Below are 22274 nucleotides of genomic sequence, written 5' to 3'. Positions count from 1 at the left end.
AGACGAGAAGCTGACATCTCTCCTCCACCTACCCGTGGCTTTAAGTGATGGTTGTCATAGCAATCATTATGCCACAGAACAGACTCGGTGGGTGAAGGATGGCTTTGAATGCGGCAGCCTCAGGTCACAACCTGGTTATGACAGAACAGATAGACCTATGAGGCTTGGTTGCAGTAAGCAGTCTGCAAAAGGTAAACAGCTGCATACATGGCTCATTGGCTTCATATAGATTTCAAGTTGAAAGTGAAATTATTGAGGCAACGTCTCTTTTAATGCCATGAAGAAAGCGAGGCAGGTATTGGTGTAACGGAGAAGGGAAGAGCAGCATGGGGCGAACAATGCCTCTCATTCCCATCAGCTGCCCTGGCCAGCATTTAACATGGAGATTGGAAACGGAATAAGCTCTCCCCCATTCTCCCTGGACCTGCATGTAAATGAGGTTAGCGGTTAGCATTTCCTGCTGTGCCACAGCAATTCTTCTCCCTTTCTTGCTCCCTCTTTTTTTTTTCCTTTTTTTAATAATGGCCTGAAAGTGCTCCCCCTTTCCTAGGGTAGAAACCGGGACCAATCCTGATTAGTGTCCCTGTCCTAAGTGACAGGCTAAAATCCAAGCAGGCACTGCCTTGGGCGCCTCTGCCAAACAGCCGTCAAACCAATACCTCCATAAAAAAAGACACCCCCCCCTCCTCCTCCGGTCGCAAGATTCCCTCCTGCTTTCGTCCTCCTCGCTCCTGTGCTCCGTCTACCCTGCTGTCCTTTCTGAACGTCTCTAATAGATGCTGCCTCCGTCGTTATAACACGCCGTCCTCTTGCATACATACAGACATACGTGCACATATAGAATTACCTCTCTCTCTACCCCCTCCTCCCACCGGACTGTGCTTTGTCTCCCTGGGTGGACTGGCTGCTATAGAGCCAAGTGTCCCTTTTGCCAGTAGGGTGATTTACAAACAATACATGGACGCTGTACACACTCCCACCTTCCACCCTCCTACTCTCTCTCACTTCTCTTCCACAGACACACAATCACCTCTGTGAGGAGCTTCGGTATGCCAGAAAAACTACGCAGCAGGGTGATGGCCTGTTCTTTTCGCACTCGTTCTAAAGAATGTACCCCGTCTTTTTCAGGAAGCCAGCGCAATATCCACTCCTTGGTTGAATGAGGTTACCCAGTCAACCGGAAGTACATCTGCTGGCATCTGACGAGCTTGTCAAGTGGCTCATAATTAGTAGTTTTCCAAATTAATTGTACTGCCCTGTATGCATCAAAATTTGAATACATGAGAAATTTAAGAGTGAATTGCTCAATATTTGTTTGAAGGCAATTTGAAAATATTATGGTCATTCGTTTATAGCTGCTCTTCAGGATATGTTACTATGGCAGTCTGTAGAAAACACTGTGTGCATGATAACTGACAGCTACAGCATCCGAGCATATTGATTTGGTTACGTCAATCAGCATGTAATGCTCCTATGTACATGTTAAGAAAGCCAGCAGCAGGTTTTAGGGAAATAATAGGTCTCAGAAATCGCACAGTGTTGGGAGCGCAAATATGTCAGTGGGATAATATCTCGCCATTCTCACACATGCTCATGTGAAAACAGTGAAGTTCTTTACTGCCATATGTGGCCTTTTAAAGTGTGCTGCATGTGTTTGCCTGTGTTCAGTTTCACAAAGAAAGATGCCACCCACATATGCCTATTCCTATGAGATAGAATGGCCAAAGTCTTTATGAATACGATTGGCTCTTCCTCACAGAATCAAGGCAGCGGTCAATAGTGTTGCGATTCAATGGTTCACTGGTCCTGTTCATCAAAGAGTATATGACTGGTTCTTTTACCCTGGTAATGTGAGATACTGTAGTATTTCATATATGTGTATGTGTACAGTCTTGGTTGTTGAGAAAGACAATAAGACATACTTTCATGTGCTTCAGCGCATGTTAAATGTGTGGTGTGAACCAGCAAGTATCAAGTGTTCCTTTTTGGTAATCATGCTCGGAGGTCAATTATTATTTTTAATTGACCCAAGAAATCTCAGCAGCATCCTGCTGATTTGCTCAATGCTTTTTTTTTTAAAAATGAAAGGAATTATGTTTTGGTTCACTACACACAGTCTGGCATCTGGCTTCCACAAAAACTGAGTGCTAAATTATGATTCATGATAGCAATGCAAATGATTACACATTTTGGACAGTCTTTGGCTGTATTGAAATTGAACAATATTGCAACAGGACCTAACCCAAAAAAGAGGAGACCAAAGCAATGCAAATTAGAAAAGTGAGTTGTTAATTAATGGCATCACGTAGCATTACAGTGCGGCACATTAGAATTTTTTTTTTTTGTTTTTGCATCCTTGTATTTTTTTAAAGAGCAGTGATATGACTGTTCAATGGTATTAACACTGAGAGAAGACTGCCTTCCTATTAGTGGTAAAAAGGTATATTTAAATGGTCCTTAATTTGTTATCATGACCTCATAAGAACACTGTATTGTATATTATGTAGTATGTTAGTATTAAGATTTGCAGCGTAGCTTTTCATTACATAGAAAGCTTTACATAGAATTTCTTTCAAAGATAAGAGGAGTTATGTACAGCCTTGTCAGGCACTAGATGCTCTTTCCAATTGACTGCTTGGATTCTTTACTGGAGCTTGTGAAACTGACTAAATAAAGGAGGTAAATGAAATTAAAAGCGTAACTCATCAATATCAAATACACTGAAAGCAAAAAGAATCTGCCATTCAGAATAAAACCAGAATGTTTTGGCACATGGTTGGACAGTAAAAATCATCCAGTGACCCAGGGTCACTCAGAAGTTGACCCAGGCCTGTTAAGTGTTTAAACCTGAGCATGAAACTAGCAATGTGTCGGCTTAATTTCTCACTTTTAAATGAGCCACATAAACCTTGTCTCTTTACTGTGGCAAAGGCTTTATGTTGTGGTTTATTCATCCAGTCAGAATGATCTCCATTTCAGAGATTTCAGGGTTGCTTTTTTGTTTAAGGGGTTTGAAGTATTTTTCAATTGAATGTTCCAAGAACTGCCAATTCCTAATTTTCCAATAGCCCAGAGAGGTTTTTTTTGTTTATTATTTATTTAAAGTAACAACTTTATTACAGGACATCAGCATGCACTGGTGATAAAAAGAAGTAGAAACTAATGGAATATAACAATTACTAGTCAAATTATATCTACATTTGAATGCTTTTGTCATGTATGTCCTCTGTTAAAGTATTTGTGATCGGCAAAGAAGACTAGAAAGATCGTAAGATCAAAACACCTGAACACTTTAGCAGTGATGTGCCCAAAGTTTTCAACATTAAGTCAGTCGACTGTAAAATATCAAGGACAGATAGAGCATGGTGCACGTGAAACATGGCGAGCAATCAGACTGGACACCTACTAATGCAACGGTGCTCAGCTAGAATTGTTTCTTGTTTTTGCATCTCCCTTCACCATCACACGGCTTACTTGCAACTTGATGAAATGCTCTAACTGACAATATATACAGGTTATGTGCCATGACATGAATATGAAACAGATGAACATGTGACAGGGGTCTGAAACAGCTTTTATTTTGACACTCCCATGCAAAAGGTTGACAGGAAAGACCTTTGTATCAGTGGCATAGCGAAAAGTGTTAATTAAATCTCACATTTTATCAGAGGTCCCACCAGCCTTTTTTTAATTTAATTGTTGCGCTATGTTTTAACTCAAGTGGTCTAAAAATGCAACCAAAAAAAAAAAAAAAGTAAATAAATAAATAACTAAAAAAATAAATAAGCAAAAAAAGGAAAAATGCCTATTTGATTGTTATGTTGGTAAAGACTAAGACTGTAAAAATATTGAATGTCAACTATAGACCATGTTTTACTTTTATTTTCAGTTAAAAAAAGTATAGAAATTCGATTTTCAAGATGATCAAGAATGAAATTTGAATAAAAATATACAGAAAGGTTGACAGCCCCATCAGTGACTTTCAACATTTAAGTGTGCTTATAGTTGACATTTGGTCCAGTTGAACAGCGCCTTGGTACATGTACTGCATTCCTTGATGACAGTGGGGTTGCTGTCATCCACGCCCTGATGTAGAAAGCACAAAACTCACCAAAAATTCATGCAAACTTCTCATTATTGTCTTTTTTTTTTTTTTCTTTTTTTTTTAATTTTCAATATTGGTCCAGACCCAAAGAATAACACCACCAGTGCCACATTGCTTAAGACCTCCGTCATGCAAGTTGTTGAACCAGGGTAATCCCAAAACTTCTGCAGATTAATTTCTTGAGAATTACCTGAATATACCAAGTACATATGATCCTGAATGTAGGGTTCTGGGTTCAAATCCCATTTACCAAAGGAGGTGCATCCAGAGTTAAGTATATTAACAAACAAAAATAACAATTTCCCAGCGAAGTATTCCGTTTAAGTTGCAATGACTTGCTGTGGTGGCCCCTGTAATACAGAGCAGCTGAACAGACAACTCCTCTTCTACATATGAAATCGTTATCATATTTGATTATGAATGTTTCAGCAGTCAATAAAAATAGTTATATAGTGTCTGCAAGCAGAATGTTAAAAACATGGAAAAGTGAATAAAGCAAGATGAAATGTAAAAATGTGATCAATGACACTCTATATTGGCACACTCTCAATGTTGGGGGGAGAATAATTTTCATCTTGTGTAGAAAAGAAACTTAGGCTCTTAAATGCATTAAGTTATTTCTGCTACAGTATTGTCACAAAGCAGATGGAATGTCTTTGTGTTCAAAAAGCATCGCAGTCAGTCCACTGTATGAAACAGTATTTTTCACCTCACATTTACAACTGAATGCAACTGTGCGGGTTAAGAAAGATTGCAAAGGCTAAAGAAAATAAAAAGAGTGAATCGAGCTGTAACACCTGTGCATAGGCCTCTAACCTTAAGCACTGAGGTCTGTGAATCAAGCGTACAATAAGACTAAATATTTTACAAGTGTGTTCACAGACAGTGAAAACAGCTGTTGAAGTCCTTTTACATTTTTGATCTGTGTTTTCTGACTGCGGCCTGTGAAGTATATTATTGTAAATCTTTAAATGACAAAGCCTCACATGTTGGCCTTTGTTACTCAATGAGAGAAACTGAGTCTCGAGAAAAAGATCTGTTGTACATAGTGATAGGACGAGCTTTTATTCTGTGCAATAATATTAGTAAAGCACTTATTAACTCATAATGGAAATAAAAAAAAACAATTAATTAGAAATAATGTGCTCAGAGCTATCTCTATTACTGGTAAGTTCTGGGCTTTGCTTACTTTGTGTTCACTTTACTCTCCTTTTGTTTATGGAAAATATATTCTAACATATATATTGTATGATGTATATAACATTGTAGAAAAAATATTTTTGAGAAAAGCATTCAGAAAATGTTTTTTCATTAAATCCATGAACTGATTATATATGTAGTTAATATTGTCTCAACGTATTATTCCAATAACTTTTTCTGTGTATCACTTTCTTCTTGGGGATGAAGAAAACAAACCACAATCACACAATGACTTGCCAATGCATACTCAGGATTCGTAGTGCAAATAGCCGAGTTATACTCAGCATGTCATTTTCTCAACACATGCCATAAAACAGCAGCATATTCAGGAAGTAATTTCACCTTCATCTCATCTGCACGATGGCATATGAATGCACTACTCTAGCAGATTTTTCACCATTTTTCTCTTTGGGAGCATTTCTTTGTAGGCCTCTTCGAAGAAGAGAGATTTTGAATGCACTAATGTGACCTTGAAAGTCTCTGATAGTATGGCACAGTGATTAGAAAGCGGCTGCCATTTGTCTACTCAGTTGAAATCTGTATTTGTAGACAGAGATGGGATTTGACAGTCTCGTGTGCAATAGATGTTTCACATATTCTGATGCTGTTTTTGGGACAGTGACAGACAGAGAGAGTTGGCCTGTTTTCACTCACCAATTAGTGTCATTAGCTGGGTAATATGGTTTGTTTTCAAGCCTGGGTTGTAGTCTATGGCTAGAATGATTAGTCCAGTCATTTACAGGGATGTTTGCTCTGTTCATTGTGCTCAAAATAAAATAAATATTTTTTTTTTTCAAAACTTAAAAAGTATGTTTTGAAACAGCTTAGCTACAATTGCAATTGAAATATTGACAGTTCATCTCAGTGCAGCTACATTTATACATTGTGTTACTTTCTAGAAAACCATTCCAAATATAATCTGGTTGTATTAGAAAACAAGCTGTAGCTCAATCTTCAAACCTTCTGAATAAAGTAATTCATAGCTCCAGATTCAACTTTCATATGAACCATATCATGTTTTTTTTAGTGACAAAGCTATTACCATAATGCTAACTCATGTATAACATGATATTATCAGTTCAAGGCAAGTTGAGGAATTTATTTCCACAGCTTTGGTGAGTAATTAGTAAGTTGTGACATTATTGGTGACTCTAATAGTTTAGTTTACAAGACGAGGATGCAATAGTTATACCACCTCTCTCCCTCAAGCAGTTTACACCCAGGCTTTGAAGCTTTGATGACACATCTGAGGTTATGAGCAAGGTTTTTTTTTTTTTTTTTTGAACACGGGATGCTAAAAATGGAAGGGAAAAATAAACCAAGGGGTAAAGTGCACTTCATCTGCATTGAGGAATTTCAGAGGTCTCGGGCTCTCAGTCGTCTCATTCTCTTCCAAGAACACTTCTCCTTCCTGTTTCACCTCTGGCATACCGCCCAAAGTACCCACAAACCACGGAGGCCAAGGCCGAAAATACACAGATGGTAATTTGCACTACATTTCAATACGACTCAACCGCCATTATATATAGCCCTGCTGCCTGAACCCTGATCCTCACTGAGAGTATCGTCTCACCTCAGATTCCAACTAAAAGATGGGTTCTTTATGTCTTTGTTAGGCACTCAGAGTTGGACAGTGTAATGGAGATAGTTGGAAGGGAGAGGGAGGAGCTTAGTGAGAGTTTTCATCATGTTTAAACTACGCACGTGAATTTTTAAAGTAAGGCGTCATCAATATAAGAGAGGAGCTTATATAAACGTCAGTGGGTCTAATAATTAAAACGAATAGATTGGGGAATTGTCATGCTTTAGGTTACTTTTGCATAAAAGAAAAAAGGTGTAGAAATCACAGGCCCTGACTGCCACTATAGAGCTGGCTGCAAAAAGTGCATTGCATGCATGTAAGCGATACTACTTGAACATGCAGTTTAACTAATGGGCACTTAGTGTAAATGGGTTAATTTAAATAAATGATGTTCAATCTCTTCACGTTTGACAGGCTGTCACAACATCTCTAAGTTCGTGAAAAGTAAATAAGTTGTCGAATGTCTTGTGTGACATTTTGCCTCAGCGATCACTTGTCTTGCCTCTTCTGTTGTTGGTTGTCATGTTTCATCAACTTACTAATGGAAATAACATGATGAATAAACTCTGAAGTGATGATCACGTTTCTCCTGATCCAAAGGAACAACAGATTGATGGCATGTAATTTCACATTGGAGTTGCTGCTGCTGCTGCTGCTGTGCTGGCTCCCACACATCCAGCAGAAAATAGTGAAGACGTCAGCCTTAAATTTTTAATATTTGCGTTCCTGGTCGTGGAGATGAGAGGATGGTGGAATGAAATGAACAATAAGTGTTAGAAGAAGAAGAAGAAAGAAAAAGCGCACGGGTGTGATAGAGATCAACCAAGCAAGAGATTATGGGACAGGAAAAGAGAGGTGATTCTCATTCACTGTGCTCCAATTAATGGAATTACCTGTTAGTCATTTGTGGAGACGGGAGTCCGCCAGTCGTGCATCTCTCTTACCATATTGTCCAGCCAGTGCTAATAAGGTGGCCCTGACCGCCGGGTGTGCTCATTAGCATAGCCCGGGGCCGTGGCAACCCCCACCAGGGCCCAGCCGGACACTTAATTACCACAGCGGCTCCTTCTTTCCTCCATACATACTGACCGCCTTCCTTTGCTTATGCCCTCGCCCCCTGCCCTATCTCCTTAACCCATGCCTCCAAGGCACACGGACTACCTCCACCTTACCAAAGAAAGACAGGCTAATCATTTTTGGTGATACCAATGTGATGGCTTTAGTCTCTGTCTTGTGGCATTATTTCATGTCACTTCACTTTGTAGGTCTTTGCGGTCAGCAATCTTTGTGATTTTACTGATTTCCTTGACCTACCACTACCTCCGTCTATAGCTCTTGTTCCCTCTCTCTCATTCTTATATTAGCTCATGGGCATGACTCTCCTTTTGACATCGGCGCAATATTGATGCACCCCCGTCCACCCTTAATCGGCTAATGGCCTGCTCTTCTTCCCTGCCCAGCCAAATCAGCCCCTCCCTTAGCCATCCCTCTATCTGTCCCTCCCTTCTTTGCTTTCCCATCTCCTCTTCCCCTACCCTGTTCAGGTCTGGGGTCAGTGAGGCCAATTTTCATGCCTGGCTAAGCCTCAGAGTTGCTTTGTGTGTATACACAAATGTATGTGTGCATGTGTGTGGCCTTGTTCTTCTATACTGTTGGGTATGTCAGTCTGATTGCACACTGACCAATATGGACTCGTGTCACTGGGAGGACAGAATTGAGGTCCCCATAAGGGTAATCAATAAATGTTGAGGTTAAGATTAGGATGAGGGTTAGGCATTAGATAATTCCGACTGAGTCCCTGTTTACACGATGATGTTTCAAGTGAGAAAGCATCATTTTTGTGTTTTTATTTCAGAAAAGATTTGCGTTTATGTGGCGACAGCTGAAACACTTAAATGATGGAGTTGGCATGCCAAACCGTGAGGTGGCGCTGCTTCTTGTTTTTGTAATAAAACCACATACATTTAAGCAGAGAACATCTTGTTATAGGAGTTAACAATTAAGACTACCCAACATTGGTATGGACAGAAGAAGGAGTGGATGCTATTAGGGATGAATCTCAACAATAGAACTACAATATTGACTGAGAGTCATGCCACTCTGGAGGCTGCCATGTTTGTCAGTCACGCATGAGCAGAAGAACTGTTTTCCCGTGCAGTGGTAGCGCTCTCACTCTTTCTCTTGGCAAAGTCGGAGCAGCTCAGAAAAGTTCCACCTTGGGAATCAGTTTCAACAAGTATCAGTTGCGATGGCTCCGAGCACTGTTGTCATGTAAACGGACACCCAAAACATGGCGCAAGTTTTGCTGTTTCACTCATTCTTGTCATGTAAACAGGGCTGAATTTAGATCAAGTCTGAAGAAAATTAATATAAATCAATTTAATATCCCCTAGAGGCATGTAAATATGTTTATAACTATGCATATCAGGAAGATGAGGGGGGTATGTTAGTCAGCAGCCTCACACAAGCCATGTCGATGACCTTCTGACCTACCTTCACCCCAAGCCTCCACTCTCCTTTCACTCCTGTGAACGACACACCTCACTTTACCAGTGAACATTTTGTGAGACATGGTTAGCTAAAATCTGACTGCCTCCAGCACTGAACTTGGACATTTGTGCATGCACACACACACACATACGTTCCTGCCCCCGCCCCCCTGACCTAGAAAAGCCACAGCCAAAATAATCCTGCCAAGTTCACAAATGGAGATTGTTGACAGCACGACGTGGTGAAACAATGAACAACTCCACTACCTGAAATTTCCAGCTGTTTTTAGCTGTAGTTCGAGGCTGCAAGCTCAGTGTTTCTCTTTTCTGACAGGTTAGTGCAGCATAATTCCAAACACTACATGTTACGTGGGGTGCCACAACAAAATGTTGATGCGCAGTGGTCCAATTCAAGACAATGTGTTTCTATTTATTGTTGTTACTTTTTCTGGCCAGTCATGAGGACTTGTGGTCTTTTCTTTGTGTAGCCTGAGATCTGGATGTGACTGGTTATAGGTCTCTCTTTTACTATAATGTGGTGGCACTATACATCCCTTTGGCCCAGAGAGAAAATCCCCCACCGCTGCACCAGTGAATCATTCGTGTGTGAGTGATAACAGATCCAGACTGCTGAGCACCCTGCAGCTGTTTGTCTCAACATGCAAGTCATCCCCGCCATTACACCACTAAATGGTTCCCTTTCAGTGGCAGACGCTTGCCGCCTCGGCCCGTGTCTCCATGTCTCCCATCACTGGGGGGCGGTTGCAGTTACTGTCACCAAGCCAGCCACCGTTCCAGCGGCAAGGCAGTTGAATGTGTGTCAGAAAAAAATGCAGCAGAGGGGAGGGCTTCAGCATCTGATCACATTCTTGGCTTTGAAGTTCAGCTTTGTGTGTGCATGTGCATACGTTTCTTCCTGTGTGTGGCAGGTATATAGTAGTTCAGTACGTAGAGTTTAGGCCAGTGACCATGACCTTGGGAAATGTCATTTTGCCTAAGGGGGTGGCTCGCCTCTGACACACAAAGCCATGGTAGTGGAAGTGCATCAGTGCAATGTAGCACTAAAGGCAGAAACCTTGTTGCGCACTGTTGTGTTCAGATGCACCTAACCCTGAGGTTTTGGAGTGACCCCAGGAAGCAGGAGAGTTCAGCCTCAAAGCTGAGACCTTGGGTCAGCAATCTAGCGATTTTCCTCTAACCACATTACAGCCATTAGTGGCTCTTGCTGCTTTTCGCATGTCACATGGAAATGGGTCAAGCCCTGCCCTGCATGACTCACTGGTTCTTTCTCCCTGTCTCCCTCTTTATTCATGTTAACCCTACTCAGGTGGTAAAATGGCTTCAAGGGGCATGGTAAATTGGGTTCACAATCAGTGCATTTTGTTGTTTTCACTCGCCCTAATAATAGTCTGAAAAAGTGAAAAGGGTCAAGCTAGTTGTTTATGCTCAACGCTTTTAGTACATGCAGCATTATCAAAGTATCCATTACAGTGTGTATTCATCATATTGATCAGTAATATGTTAAATTTTTTTCATCCGGAGGGCCAACAAAACATATGCTCTTCACCACCAGAACACCAGTTTCTGACTGAGCACATTGACTAAAATGATGTGGCAATTATAGCTAATAATTTGAGGAAAGATTAACGGTTTGTTTGTCTAATTTAACTTCATTGAATCAACATGCAAGCATTTGATATTTTCACCTTAAAATGCAGTCAGTATTACTGTAATTGCAGAGCAATTACTATTGATGTCTGGTTCAAATGTGGTTAAAATAACCTTTCTCCTCCCATCACCTTCGAAACCAATAATCCATTAATTATTCGAAATTGGCTCCTGGGCAGCAAAGAATGAGAATAATGGCTGCCAGTTGCCTATGCCTAATATTCTGGCAAGACCAAGGATAACATTAAAAAAACAGTAGCTTGAGTTTAGCGTGTGCTGTAAGATGTAGGATTAAAGTGTGAATGTGTTTGAGGTGAGAAGATATTGAAAAACGCGTGAGCTCAGTTTGATATCTGTTGCAACAAGAGAGTAGTGGTCATAGTGGGTTGTGATTGTGGTCACCTTTGTGGACTGTAGCACGCCACGTTGGCCGGGTGTCAGCCAACTCTAATGATCCCAACAGGTTGCTGGGTCGGGTTGCTGGGCAACGATTTTGCCTTTGCCTGTAAACAGAGAGCAGACCCACAAGGCATCTGTTTGGGTCTTGAGATTGAAAAAAGCTTTACTGTGCGTGGACAAATGTATGATGGTATGAAAGACGTATGGATAAGTCTTACATTGCTTCATAAGTTTTGCACTCTTGAATTAATCAATTAAAGAAAAGAGGTGAAAATGAAAACGCAAAGTATGGTTCACATGTTCTCTTACTTTACCATTTGCGAGTGTCTTCTTCATTTCTGGGTTTGACTGTTTAAAACAATAAGTAACTTGTTTTTTTCATAAGTCTCAGTCAGTTTATGTGTATCAGATCTTTTTTAGGTTGTGTTCAGTAACTCAAAGAAGAGATGTCAGTTCTGACATTTTGTTTCACCCAGGCTTGGTGCTTTTGACATATTCTCGTGGAGGTTTGTTAATATGTATCAGGAATATTCACTTTTCTTTGTTCGCCCTTGTCTGGCAAGCTGTAATGTTTTGCTTATGAATATTGATACATGAAGTGTATATTAATGACCCTTGGTGACCTTAACCCTATCCTTATTGGCTCCCTGGTGGTATCTGCAGGCTCATGAATATTAATCTAGTTCTGTAACCTCCATTACCCTAATCTTTGCTGTCTAGCCTCCCAGAAGGACCCGTTGTCATGGTAACCCCTTTACTAGGCTCCTCCAGACCAAGGGTGGGAAAAATATGGTTAAAAAAGGACAGAAAAATCTAAATTACTCAAACATCTCGGATGCGCCTTGTGGAAAGCTGCCATTATATAAGAAAGAGGTTGAATTTGCACAGGAAGTCATTTTAGCTGTCTCCCCCACTGAGCAATGAAGTGTATTTTAGCAGCCTTAAAAGGCCATTTGACTTGTGCTTTGTGCTATGGGTGTTAAAAATTGTGCTTGTAGTGACGACTCTACAGTGCACAGCTTGCTAATAGCTCTTAAACATCATAAACATACACTTAAAAGCAAGCTGCAATTTAAATGTGTTTGATTGAAAAGTTATTCCAGTTCTAACTGTTCACTCGTGCTACATTTCTGTCACCACTTGCTGAACTGTTTGCTTTTCCCTTGCCTTCTAGATCTGGACAGCAATGAAGAAGGAGGGCCTGATGGCGGTGCTGTGGAGGAAGAAGGCTGGTTTGGGAATGCCTCTGACACTCGCTCAGAGGCGTCGTCTTTTGGGGACACCCAGGATGAGCTACTCCTACCCAGGGGCTCCTCTCCTGAAGAACGACCTGCAGCCAGTGCTGGGTCAGGGGATCAAGATACCTGTGGAGGTGAGAGCTCACTGGGTTGCCCCACTCCCATCCATCGTGCCTCTTTGGACCTTCTTGGACTGGATGGAGGTGCATTCTCGGCCCAGGACACACTCTCCTCCGTGGTATCGTCACTGTATGGCGAGGCAGCATCTCGAGCCCTGGGAAAACCTCTCAGCAGCAACCTACGGCGCCTTCTGGAGGCTGGGTCACTTAAACTTGACACTGGGGAGCTTCTAGGTCGGTCATCCAGGGGAAGCGCTGGGGGAGAGTCTCCTCCCATAGCCCTTGCCCCACCTTTGACACTCTCCCCGTCTTCCCATCACGCCCAGCAGTTAAGTGCTCTTGCCCGAAAACTGGCCAACAACAACAACAATAGTGGTTCAGCCTCACCAGCCTCCTTGGCTCCCTCAGTCACCAACATTAAGCAAGAACCCCTTGACCCCTTTAACTCTGTTACTCCAAGCAATGGCAGTGGCTTTGTATGGGCAGGTGTTGCGGATAAATGGCCACCAGCCAGCTGCTCCACGCCCTGCGGTTCCAGCTTGTCCCCCGACTCTGCAATCCAGAAGTTAAAAGCAGCAGCTAATGCTGTGCTTCAAGACAAGAATGCCGTAGCCTCCTCCTCAACGACATCCTCCTCCTCCTCCTCCTCCACCTCTGCCTCATCTACAGTGCCCACCTTGGGGGGTAGTGGTCGAGGAGATGATGTGGTGCGCTTTGATGCCTTCAACTCCCCGTTTAGCCCACAGTCAGCAAGCTCCACCCTTGCTGCACTTTCCAAGAAAGTCAGTGAGCGGAGCCAAGCCTCGTCTACAGCCAGTTCTTCTACGGACCATCAAACCTCAGCAAGTTCTTTTCTCTCACTTGTGTCAATGACTTCCTCTGCTGCATTGCTCAAAGAGGTGGCAGCGAGGGCAGCAGGAAACCTTCTGGCAGAGAAAAAGGAGGGTTCTCCCTTAGCAACTCCTGGAGTCCTCCAAGAGGATGTGAAGCCCCTGTTGGACAAGAACCAGAAAGCACCCACGCCGTCTACACCCACCCAGAGTCTAGAGTTACTATTGCCCTCTACGCCTAAGGGCAGAGGCAAACCCAACAACCAAGCAGGTAATCTCAATGTCCTTACTCTCTCGAAAAATGTTAAAATGTGTTGTATCTCTTATTTTCTTCTCAAGACCTTTTACTCAACTGTCAAATGTGGAAAGAAATGTTTTCAGTGGACTATGCCTGCCTTTGCATTTTTCCTTAAACTAAAGCCTACAAAGCTATGCTCTGTTAGCACTGCAATATAGGAGAATATAAAACAGGCATTCGGTGAATTTTCCATGTTCACTTTTGGGAAGATAAACTGAAAAATCGACCTACATGAACACACCACACATCAGAGCTGTTTTCCAGGACGTCTTAAACGACCTTATGTTTGTAGACTTCAGTCGCTTCCTAATAGAATTGAGTTATTGCTTTCTCCTTATGGTATTTCAGGTTGCATTTCTTGATACAATGGCACACAGCTTTCCAAGGTACTCCAAAGTCCATTTAGCTATATTTATTACACTAGCATGTTTCTTAAGCCGTGCCATCTGAAGGCGAGAGGGTCATGTACAAGGGCTCTTCAGCCTTGCCGCTACATGAACTGAAAATTCTCTGGATTCCTTGAATCATTTTGTATTGTTGTGATGGTAAAATACCTAAATTTGTACAATCCTGTATTCAGACATATTCTTTTTAAACTAGTTTTCTCAAAAGTGCTTGGCCATGAGCCAATGATTCAACTGACAGTGAATTTTTATTCTTGTGCAAAATTGACATACTAACCTGTTACTGATTCATCTGATTATAGCCTAGTGTATAAAAACAGTGTAACAGTGATATTCTTGATAACTTCACTACTACCACTGTCCCAACTTTTGGTAGATTCTAATGTTAGATTATGTACAATGAAATCATGGTGACTATTAGCAGAGAAAGTTATTGCATCAACATCAAGAAAATGGTAAGTGGACTAATAGGCTGGTGTTGGATTGGTTACCACTATCGCCTTACAACAGCAAGGCTTTGATTTCTTTCTGGGTGCATTTTACATGTTCTTGCAGTGCTATGGCTTCCAATTACAGTTTGAAGACATACTTTTTCAGGTTAATAGTAACTTCTTTGTAAGTATTTGGCTGTAGGTGTGAATTTATCTGCCTGTCCGTTACTGCTGCAGTGATCTGATGACCTTTCTGGGGTGTAGCTTTTGTAGCCCTATCTCAGCTGGGATAAGCTCCAGCCCCTGTGGAAAAGAAGCTGGATAAATCATGTTTGATAGATCAGTGGATGAATGGTCCAGAAAGAGTCGCACAATGTTTTAAGTAGCCTTTTCAGACTTTTGCCAAATTTAATTTTCTTATCGAGTCACAGCTGCAAAACAGTTAAGCACATTCAGTTGTTGCCAAGTATTAAACACACAAGGTTTTTCAAGCTCAAGTGGAAGTTTTAGTTTTACATTTAATTGCCCTAATCTTGTGTAATTTCAACAGATATTTGTCAAATAAATGCATTGTCTAGAATTCATTGTGAACCAGAAATGACACCATGGAATGCAAATCATAACTTTTTTTTTTTCCTTGATAATTTAGAAATGAGTAGCTTAAGTCTCCAGAAAGATGAGGATTTGTTTGTTGTCACCAAGATGCCATCAGAAAAGCGCAATTCTGAACTTCCCTGACATGTTTTCTCTAGTTTTGTAATGGTTGTCTTCTCACCTCACTGGCGCTGAAGTTCGCGAGGAGTGTAGCCTCAGCTTAACTGTCAGCCGAGCAGAGAGCATAGCCGAGAGAAAACAGCCCTGGCTGGCCTTCTAGTCTGGGAAATGGTCTGTGGGCTCGACGGGGGGTTCCGACTGAGACCTCACTGCCTTCCCAGACCAGCTCGTTTGTGCTCGGATGTGCGTGCTGCCAAAAGGGGGCCGTCAGTGTGTGCTCGGCACAGCGGGGAGCCCTGGAGTCCATATCCATCTCGGCAGCCTCCTCCTGGCTTCAGCCCCCACTAACCAGAGCCCTCTGCACTGATCAGCACAGCAGACTTAAGGCCAAACACATCATACTTTCCACTGACTGGATACAGATGCGTGCGTGCACACTCTCTTTTTCCCTCTTACGCTCTCTCTGTGTAACTCCGAAATGGCCATGCAGTATAAGAGTGTACTCAGATGTGGACATGTAACCCAAACAAGGGTACACACACACACGCGTGCACACACACACACACACACACACACACACACACACACACACGCACACACGCACACACATCTCTCTTTTGGACAGGCAGTGAGAAAGCCCCACAGTGCAGGCTCTAACTAAGTAGCCTTAAGGGAGAACAGAACGTTTTCAGGGAGATGGATGGGCACTTCTGAGGGATTGTGTCGCAACCCCGCCAAATCTAAAATGGCTGGATCAAATTGACTTCAGACAGATGAGGCAGTCGATGTAATATTCTGTGATCTGCATGCTAAAAAGGGGGTCTGTTCTAACCCGGCATGCCGTCAAGGTCGAGCAGCACTGTAAAAATGCAGGTAGTTGTTTGGTCGCCAGACTGAAAAATGTGACCTTGATTATTGACTGTCATGTCTTGTTTTATTGTCGTCCCTGGCCAGGTCCACTATAAAACTGTATGTTGTGCACTCTGCATATTTTAAGAGAAAACGCATTCCCCGTTTCTTATTCCGGATTGTGATTACATGGAAAACAGACACGTTAAGTATCAAGACAAAGGTACTGAGCTCACAGATTTCTCCCCTCCTGTTTTATCTCTGCTTCATTTGCTCCAACTCGGAGTAAGCAGAAGTCATTTTTGCATTGTGATCTCTGCTGTGCTTGGAGAGGTTGGGCCGCAGATGGCGGTTTATTGTTGCAAATAGGCAGTCTCGAGGTTTTACACCTCAGGTCAATGAATGGCTGAGCACAGTAATTTCACCAAACACTGATTACCAGATGTTTTTCAAGGAACAGCACTGGAATACTTATGAAGCCATCCTGACAGGCCCTTGTAGAATTTGTAATGCAATCATGCCTCTTTCTAATAAGACCAATTAAACAGTAATGGATGCCGGATATGAAGCCAACAACAATAATCGAGATACTAAAACATGCTTGAGTTTTCACTCCCATTGTTCCATCGCTTCCAGCTGGCATTTTCCTTGATAGTTTTCATCATTAGGTGTGCAGACATTGTCGCTTACAGATCTGATGTAGACGGAGGTTCTCCCTTATTAAAGGGATGATTTGCATTTCTTTACGGCAATAAAGGTACATTTCAGCACAACGGCAGATTTTTCAATGGGCTCAAGCATTTGCTGGGCACTATGTTAAATTGTGCCAGCTAGCCATTGTCATTCCAGCAGCTGGGGAGTGCTGATATATTCACCAGGTGGGTGCGTCAGCCACTGCTCATAGGCTACACCATTTCAATTAAATGAAATAAATCATAAATCATGTTGACATCTCTGCCAGCCAGTAATGTGTAAAGACAAGCTGAACAGCTGCATGACACTATTTCAGAAAGAGAAACCAGAAGCTTCAGATGAACTGTGTGGGATCAGCGGGTGAAAGGACATAGGGGCATGGCTTTAAATCTTAAAGTTTTGCAGCATTCCTTACCTGTCAAATTATCTCAACTGTACAGTCAGCTGTCATGTTCACTTGTGTATACTACTTATTTATAGCCCACTCTGCTTGAATTTACAGCATGCTGGACACTCACTGCCTAAACACTGCATAGTTCTTATTCTTTTAGTTATTACATTGTGGAAAATGAACAGAGTTATATCAGTGTCAAGGTAGTTTAATGATATCTGAAATATGGCACAGCTAATCTTGTGAAACGTAGGTATTTGCTGAGTCATTTTTTTGAAGAATCAGCATATAAATTACCAGAAAGTCATCAGAATTATATCCTAAAATGAGTCATGTGGTCTACGTTTTTTTATTTAGAACAGGTTTTACGTCCAATGCACTTCCACACGCAACCTTGTGTTAAGGGCCTTGGTCGGGAACCCTAAGATAATCAACCAAAGTTGGCATTGTCAACGCCTAAAGTATTCCTTGACCCCCTTAACCTACCTCAGCCACAGTGCAGCCCTTCAATGCCGTTTGTAAATGCTAACAGTGTCCGTTGCTTCTTTCAAGGCTCTCCTGAGGATGGTGGCAAACCATTCCAGTGTCCTGTGTGTGGATTGGTCATCAAACGCAAGAGCTACTGGAAGAGACACATGGTCATCCACACAGGCTTGAAAAGCCATCAGTGTCCGCTGTGTCCCTTCCGCTGTGCTCGCAAAGACAATCTAAAATCACATATGAAGGTGATTTCACTCATTTAATTTCAGAACCCTTTCTGCCTTCTTACTTCCATTCATATATTTTTCTTCATTGCAATTTATGACTGCTTTAATGTAATTTTGTAAACGATAAAAGATGTGCACTCTTTCATTAAACTTTTCTTATACTGCCTTTCTGATAAATGCAACTGAAATGAAGCAACCAGTCCTGGCTGACCCACTGGTGTCCTGTAGTGTTACTGAGAAGCGGTGACTTGACACCTAAACCTGTCCTCCTTTTCCAGGTACATCAGCACCAAGACCGGGGTGAGACGTTTCAGTGCGAACTTTGTCCCTTTACCTCTTCCCGTCACTTCAGCCTGAAGCTTCACATGCGCTGCCACCAGCACTTCCCCCGCACAGACGTCAAGGTGAAAGAGGAGCTCACCACCGACACGGAGGGCGAAGGCTCCCTGATGGGTGACAGCGGTTCCACAGACCCACGAGGGACGGAGGTGTCCCCACTGCACTCAGACAGTCAGCAGCAGACGTCCCCTCCGGCCGAGACTACCTCCAATCACGTCCACATCAAGGAGGAGCCACAGGAGAGAGACCTGTCCGTGCTCTCCCCCTTCAGCATCTGCAGGGACCGTCCCAGCAGCAGTGCCAACTCCCTGGACCTGCCTGGAGTCGGGGTGGGGGTCAGATCCAGTCCTAGTGGTCCAACCACGGCCTCCCTCTTCAGCCCCGACATCACTACCAAAACGGCCACTGACCTGCTTATGAAGCTTTCAGGTTAGCATGACTTTTATTGCTATAAAATAATAAAAAAAAAAGGTCTAATTTGTACTTCAGCATAAAATTGTCTTTTAGAATCATCTGCAGACGTGTATTTGGCATGCCAGCCGACTTCTGAAAATACCTCCTTTAATTCCGGTTAAAGCTCTGAGAAATTATGTTTTCGCATGAAATACTGAAATGTTCACGTAATGATTTTATTTATAGTTTAAAATATTTTCTTGATCACTGATTGATTAATTGAGCCCATGCACTTATGCTCTCATTTAACCAGCGTATGCACTCACCATTCTCTAGATAGAGTATGATGGTGTTTATCATCAGTATAAAATCTACAAAATATGTTTTTTGCTAGCATGCGTACACTGTATTTTATTTATTTAGTTGCTACTACCCAAATTCGAAAAAGGCAAGCATCTCTGAGTGATGTGCATTTCAAAAAACATGGATAAGCAGCAGCAGCACAAACTTTTCTGGCATGACTCCTGTGATCTCTAATTGTTTTGTTTATTGTACTATTTTCCCAACTTGACTTCGCTCCTCTTCTCATTGCCGTCACGCTCTCATCAAAAGTATTCACTTCTTCTTGACTTGAATATGAAGACATCTGCGCTGATCTCCAGCTCGATGTTGTCTCCCCTTTGCCTCAAGTTTTGTTTTGATTCCTCTTTGTCACCAGAAATAACATTCGTAAGAAGTGTAAACACTTTTTATGTTTATCATTGCAGGTCAAGGCCACAGTTTGTTTTTAATGGGTTTTTAAACAATGGGAACCTAAAATGTCTGGAAGTTACTTCAAACATGCAGTGAATAGACAGTTTTAGCTCTGACAGGGGCACCTACATTAATGCATTTTGACTTTTTGCGCACACTGTCACAAAACCGTGCAGATTTATACTTGTCAGTCTTTAAACTCTAAACAAACAGAAAGAAATATGACATTATTCGCTGATACACACTGCACTCCTGTAGTGCGACCGAACTGATGAACTTTTATTGAGCATATTGAGGAGACTACTGTCCATTTGCACCGAGGTTCATTCACAACCTTACTGTCAGTGTGCTTGTCATTATTGATAGAAATGTAGCTTCGAAGCTCCACACTTCAAAACTTCTTGTAGAGTTGGTAATATGAGGAAGACAAAATGCTGCTGCAGAGACTATTATTTTCATAAAAGTATCATTTAGACCACTCTTTTTTTTTCCCCGATTATTGTGGCGAATAATTGCACACAGCCTCTATTGTGCATGTAAAGCCTTTAGCTGATTGTTGGTGAGTTTTTACAGTACTTGTTGACACCACCATAAAAAAAAAACTCTCCCTGAAGTTTGAGCCCATAAAAGTAGTAAACCCTACAGAAATGTTTTTGATTTATTTGGGCTTTCAGAAATCGTCACTTCGAAACTCTAACAATATGAAAAGTAATGAGATGGTGGGGGTTTATTGGCCAAATCTTTTTAAATACCAAGTGTGGTAGGTTTCTATTGACTACTTTCAGACTAATCAGTGCGAGAGCCGACAATTTGAAAGAGGAAATCCTCATACAGCAAAAATGTTTGCTCTTTATAACTATTACTGTAAAAGTATTTGTCTAAAATCAGAAAGACATCATTACCCTGCACACAACACACACCTTAAAAATAAGACTTCTTTAAAGGATTTCATAGTGAAGTTGCAGTTTGTCAGTTTACTCTCATCAACATGCAGCAATTTCTGAAAGCTACATAATTTCCCAATAACGTCTGGAATAGTTGATTCACTGTCTTTTGCAGATCTTTTAAATCCCTTTCCAGGTGCTGTGGTTTGCACAACCTTTCCTCCGAAGGCCTTAGAGCGCTTTAGAACTTGGCATGATGACAGCACACGCTCTGATAGCAGAGAGAACAGCAGAGCCTAAATGTCAGAGGTTTAAATAAGACTGAGTCCACCTGTCACTTCAGAGCCAGTTTGTTTTAATCGTTTATATTTAATCTGGAGCCTCTGATTTTAAGTCAATGTATTTAAAGGTGTTAGGAGTGAGCATGCACCATCAGTATGCATTAAGCTATTTTGTTTTATTGGAAATAAAAAACAAAATATATTTTTTAATTAAATAGTGTCACCCAGTTTACCGATGAGGAGCTGATTTGGAAAAGGATTAAATAGCCTTGTTCAAATATTGCACATAAAATAAGAGTTAGTGTGGTTACATTTCCAAATGACTGCATGCACAGTATATATATATTTTTTTGTTTGAGAAGACTGTCACAGATGTAGAAATTAAAATATCCCCACAATATCCCAAAAAAGTTGAAACCCTGGGATAAACACAGGCCTGTGACATCTCCAAATCCATATTCAGAAGTTGACACTTCTCGGTGATTAATACGCAGTCCGAATAAAAATGGTGGATGTTGTTGAGTCCAACATTTGTCTGCTCACATCCTCCTTCTGTCACGCTATTTCTGTGCGCCGTGGAAGTAACTGAAGTGGGAATACTGTATTGGTATAACAAATAGCATTCAACTATACCTCACAAAGGGGTTGGAGAACTTTGACACTTTGCCTTTTCTATCATTTTTTTTCTCCTGCTCTGGCTGCTGTGGTTTAACGACTTTCAATATTACTTTACTAAATGGCACGATTTGTGAGTGAGTGTGTGTGTTTTTGCTTAAGTGTTGTGCATTTATCATTGTATGCACCATTGTCCGTGGCAGCAGTGAAGTGGAATAGAGCCTATGTACTGGACCACCAATATATTGCTCCAAAGTCTTCAGGTCAGGGTACATTTGGTATGTACGTACCTGATCTTCAATTTTGAATCAGACAGAACCCTCATTTTGCATTTTTCGTACCATTTTTAAGGTTATCTAACAGTCATAAATGAAAACGGTGCGGCACATGGCTCTGTTTGTGTTGCTTTTGTAGACTGGTTTAAACTGATACTTGATAACTGCCCATCTTCAGCCCTCTGCTGCAGGACACTGATTATCTCCACTTAAGCAGTTCGGGACTAAATGATTTGCTCAAGGGCACCTCAACAGTAGTTAGGGGATTAATTTTGCTCACCCACATCCTGTCAGTTGTCAGGGGAGTCGACAAATTATAACCTCTAGGCTTCATGCTCCTGCTGAGAGTGTCTTTATGTGTAGGCATGATTATGATAGATAAAATGGTGACAAAATGTGTTCCAATGATTGCTAAAGGGAGAAATTGAAAGTGTTCAGATACAAAAATGTAAATTATGGATAGTTTTCTACGAATGGAAAATATTGTTGAGCCTCAGGAATGACTCAGAGACTTTTACTTCATTTTTTTTCACTTACTCAAATGGAAGTTTGTGAAACTGCGGTTGTGTCGTGCCCCTTAAGTATTTTCTACAATTGGTGAACTTGCGACGTGACAT

The 22274-nt window shown here is 41.6% G+C and overlaps 1 protein-coding gene across 1 annotated transcript in view; it reads left to right on the top strand.

Moving 5' to 3' along the window:
• The window catches only part of znf827 (zinc finger protein 827), a 78935-nt gene that overhangs the window by 8263 nt on the left and 48398 nt on the right, over nt 1–22274 (top strand). Inside the window, exons 2-4 of the mRNA XM_030092860.1 lie at nt 12618–13901; nt 17963–18135; nt 18396–18885. Of these exons, the coding sequence (XP_029948720.1) occupies nt 12618–13901; nt 17963–18135; nt 18396–18885 (1947 nt within the window). The remainder of the gene's footprint in view (nt 1–12617; nt 13902–17962; nt 18136–18395; nt 18886–22274) is intronic.

This window comes from Salarias fasciatus, chromosome 6 (genome assembly GCF_902148845.1).
Source record: "Salarias fasciatus chromosome 6, fSalaFa1.1, whole genome shotgun sequence".
Lineage (NCBI taxonomy): Eukaryota > Metazoa > Chordata > Actinopteri > Blenniiformes > Blenniidae > Salarias > Salarias fasciatus.
The sequence above is the reverse complement of the archived record's forward strand: the minus strand, read 5'-3'. Positions and strand labels throughout refer to the sequence as shown.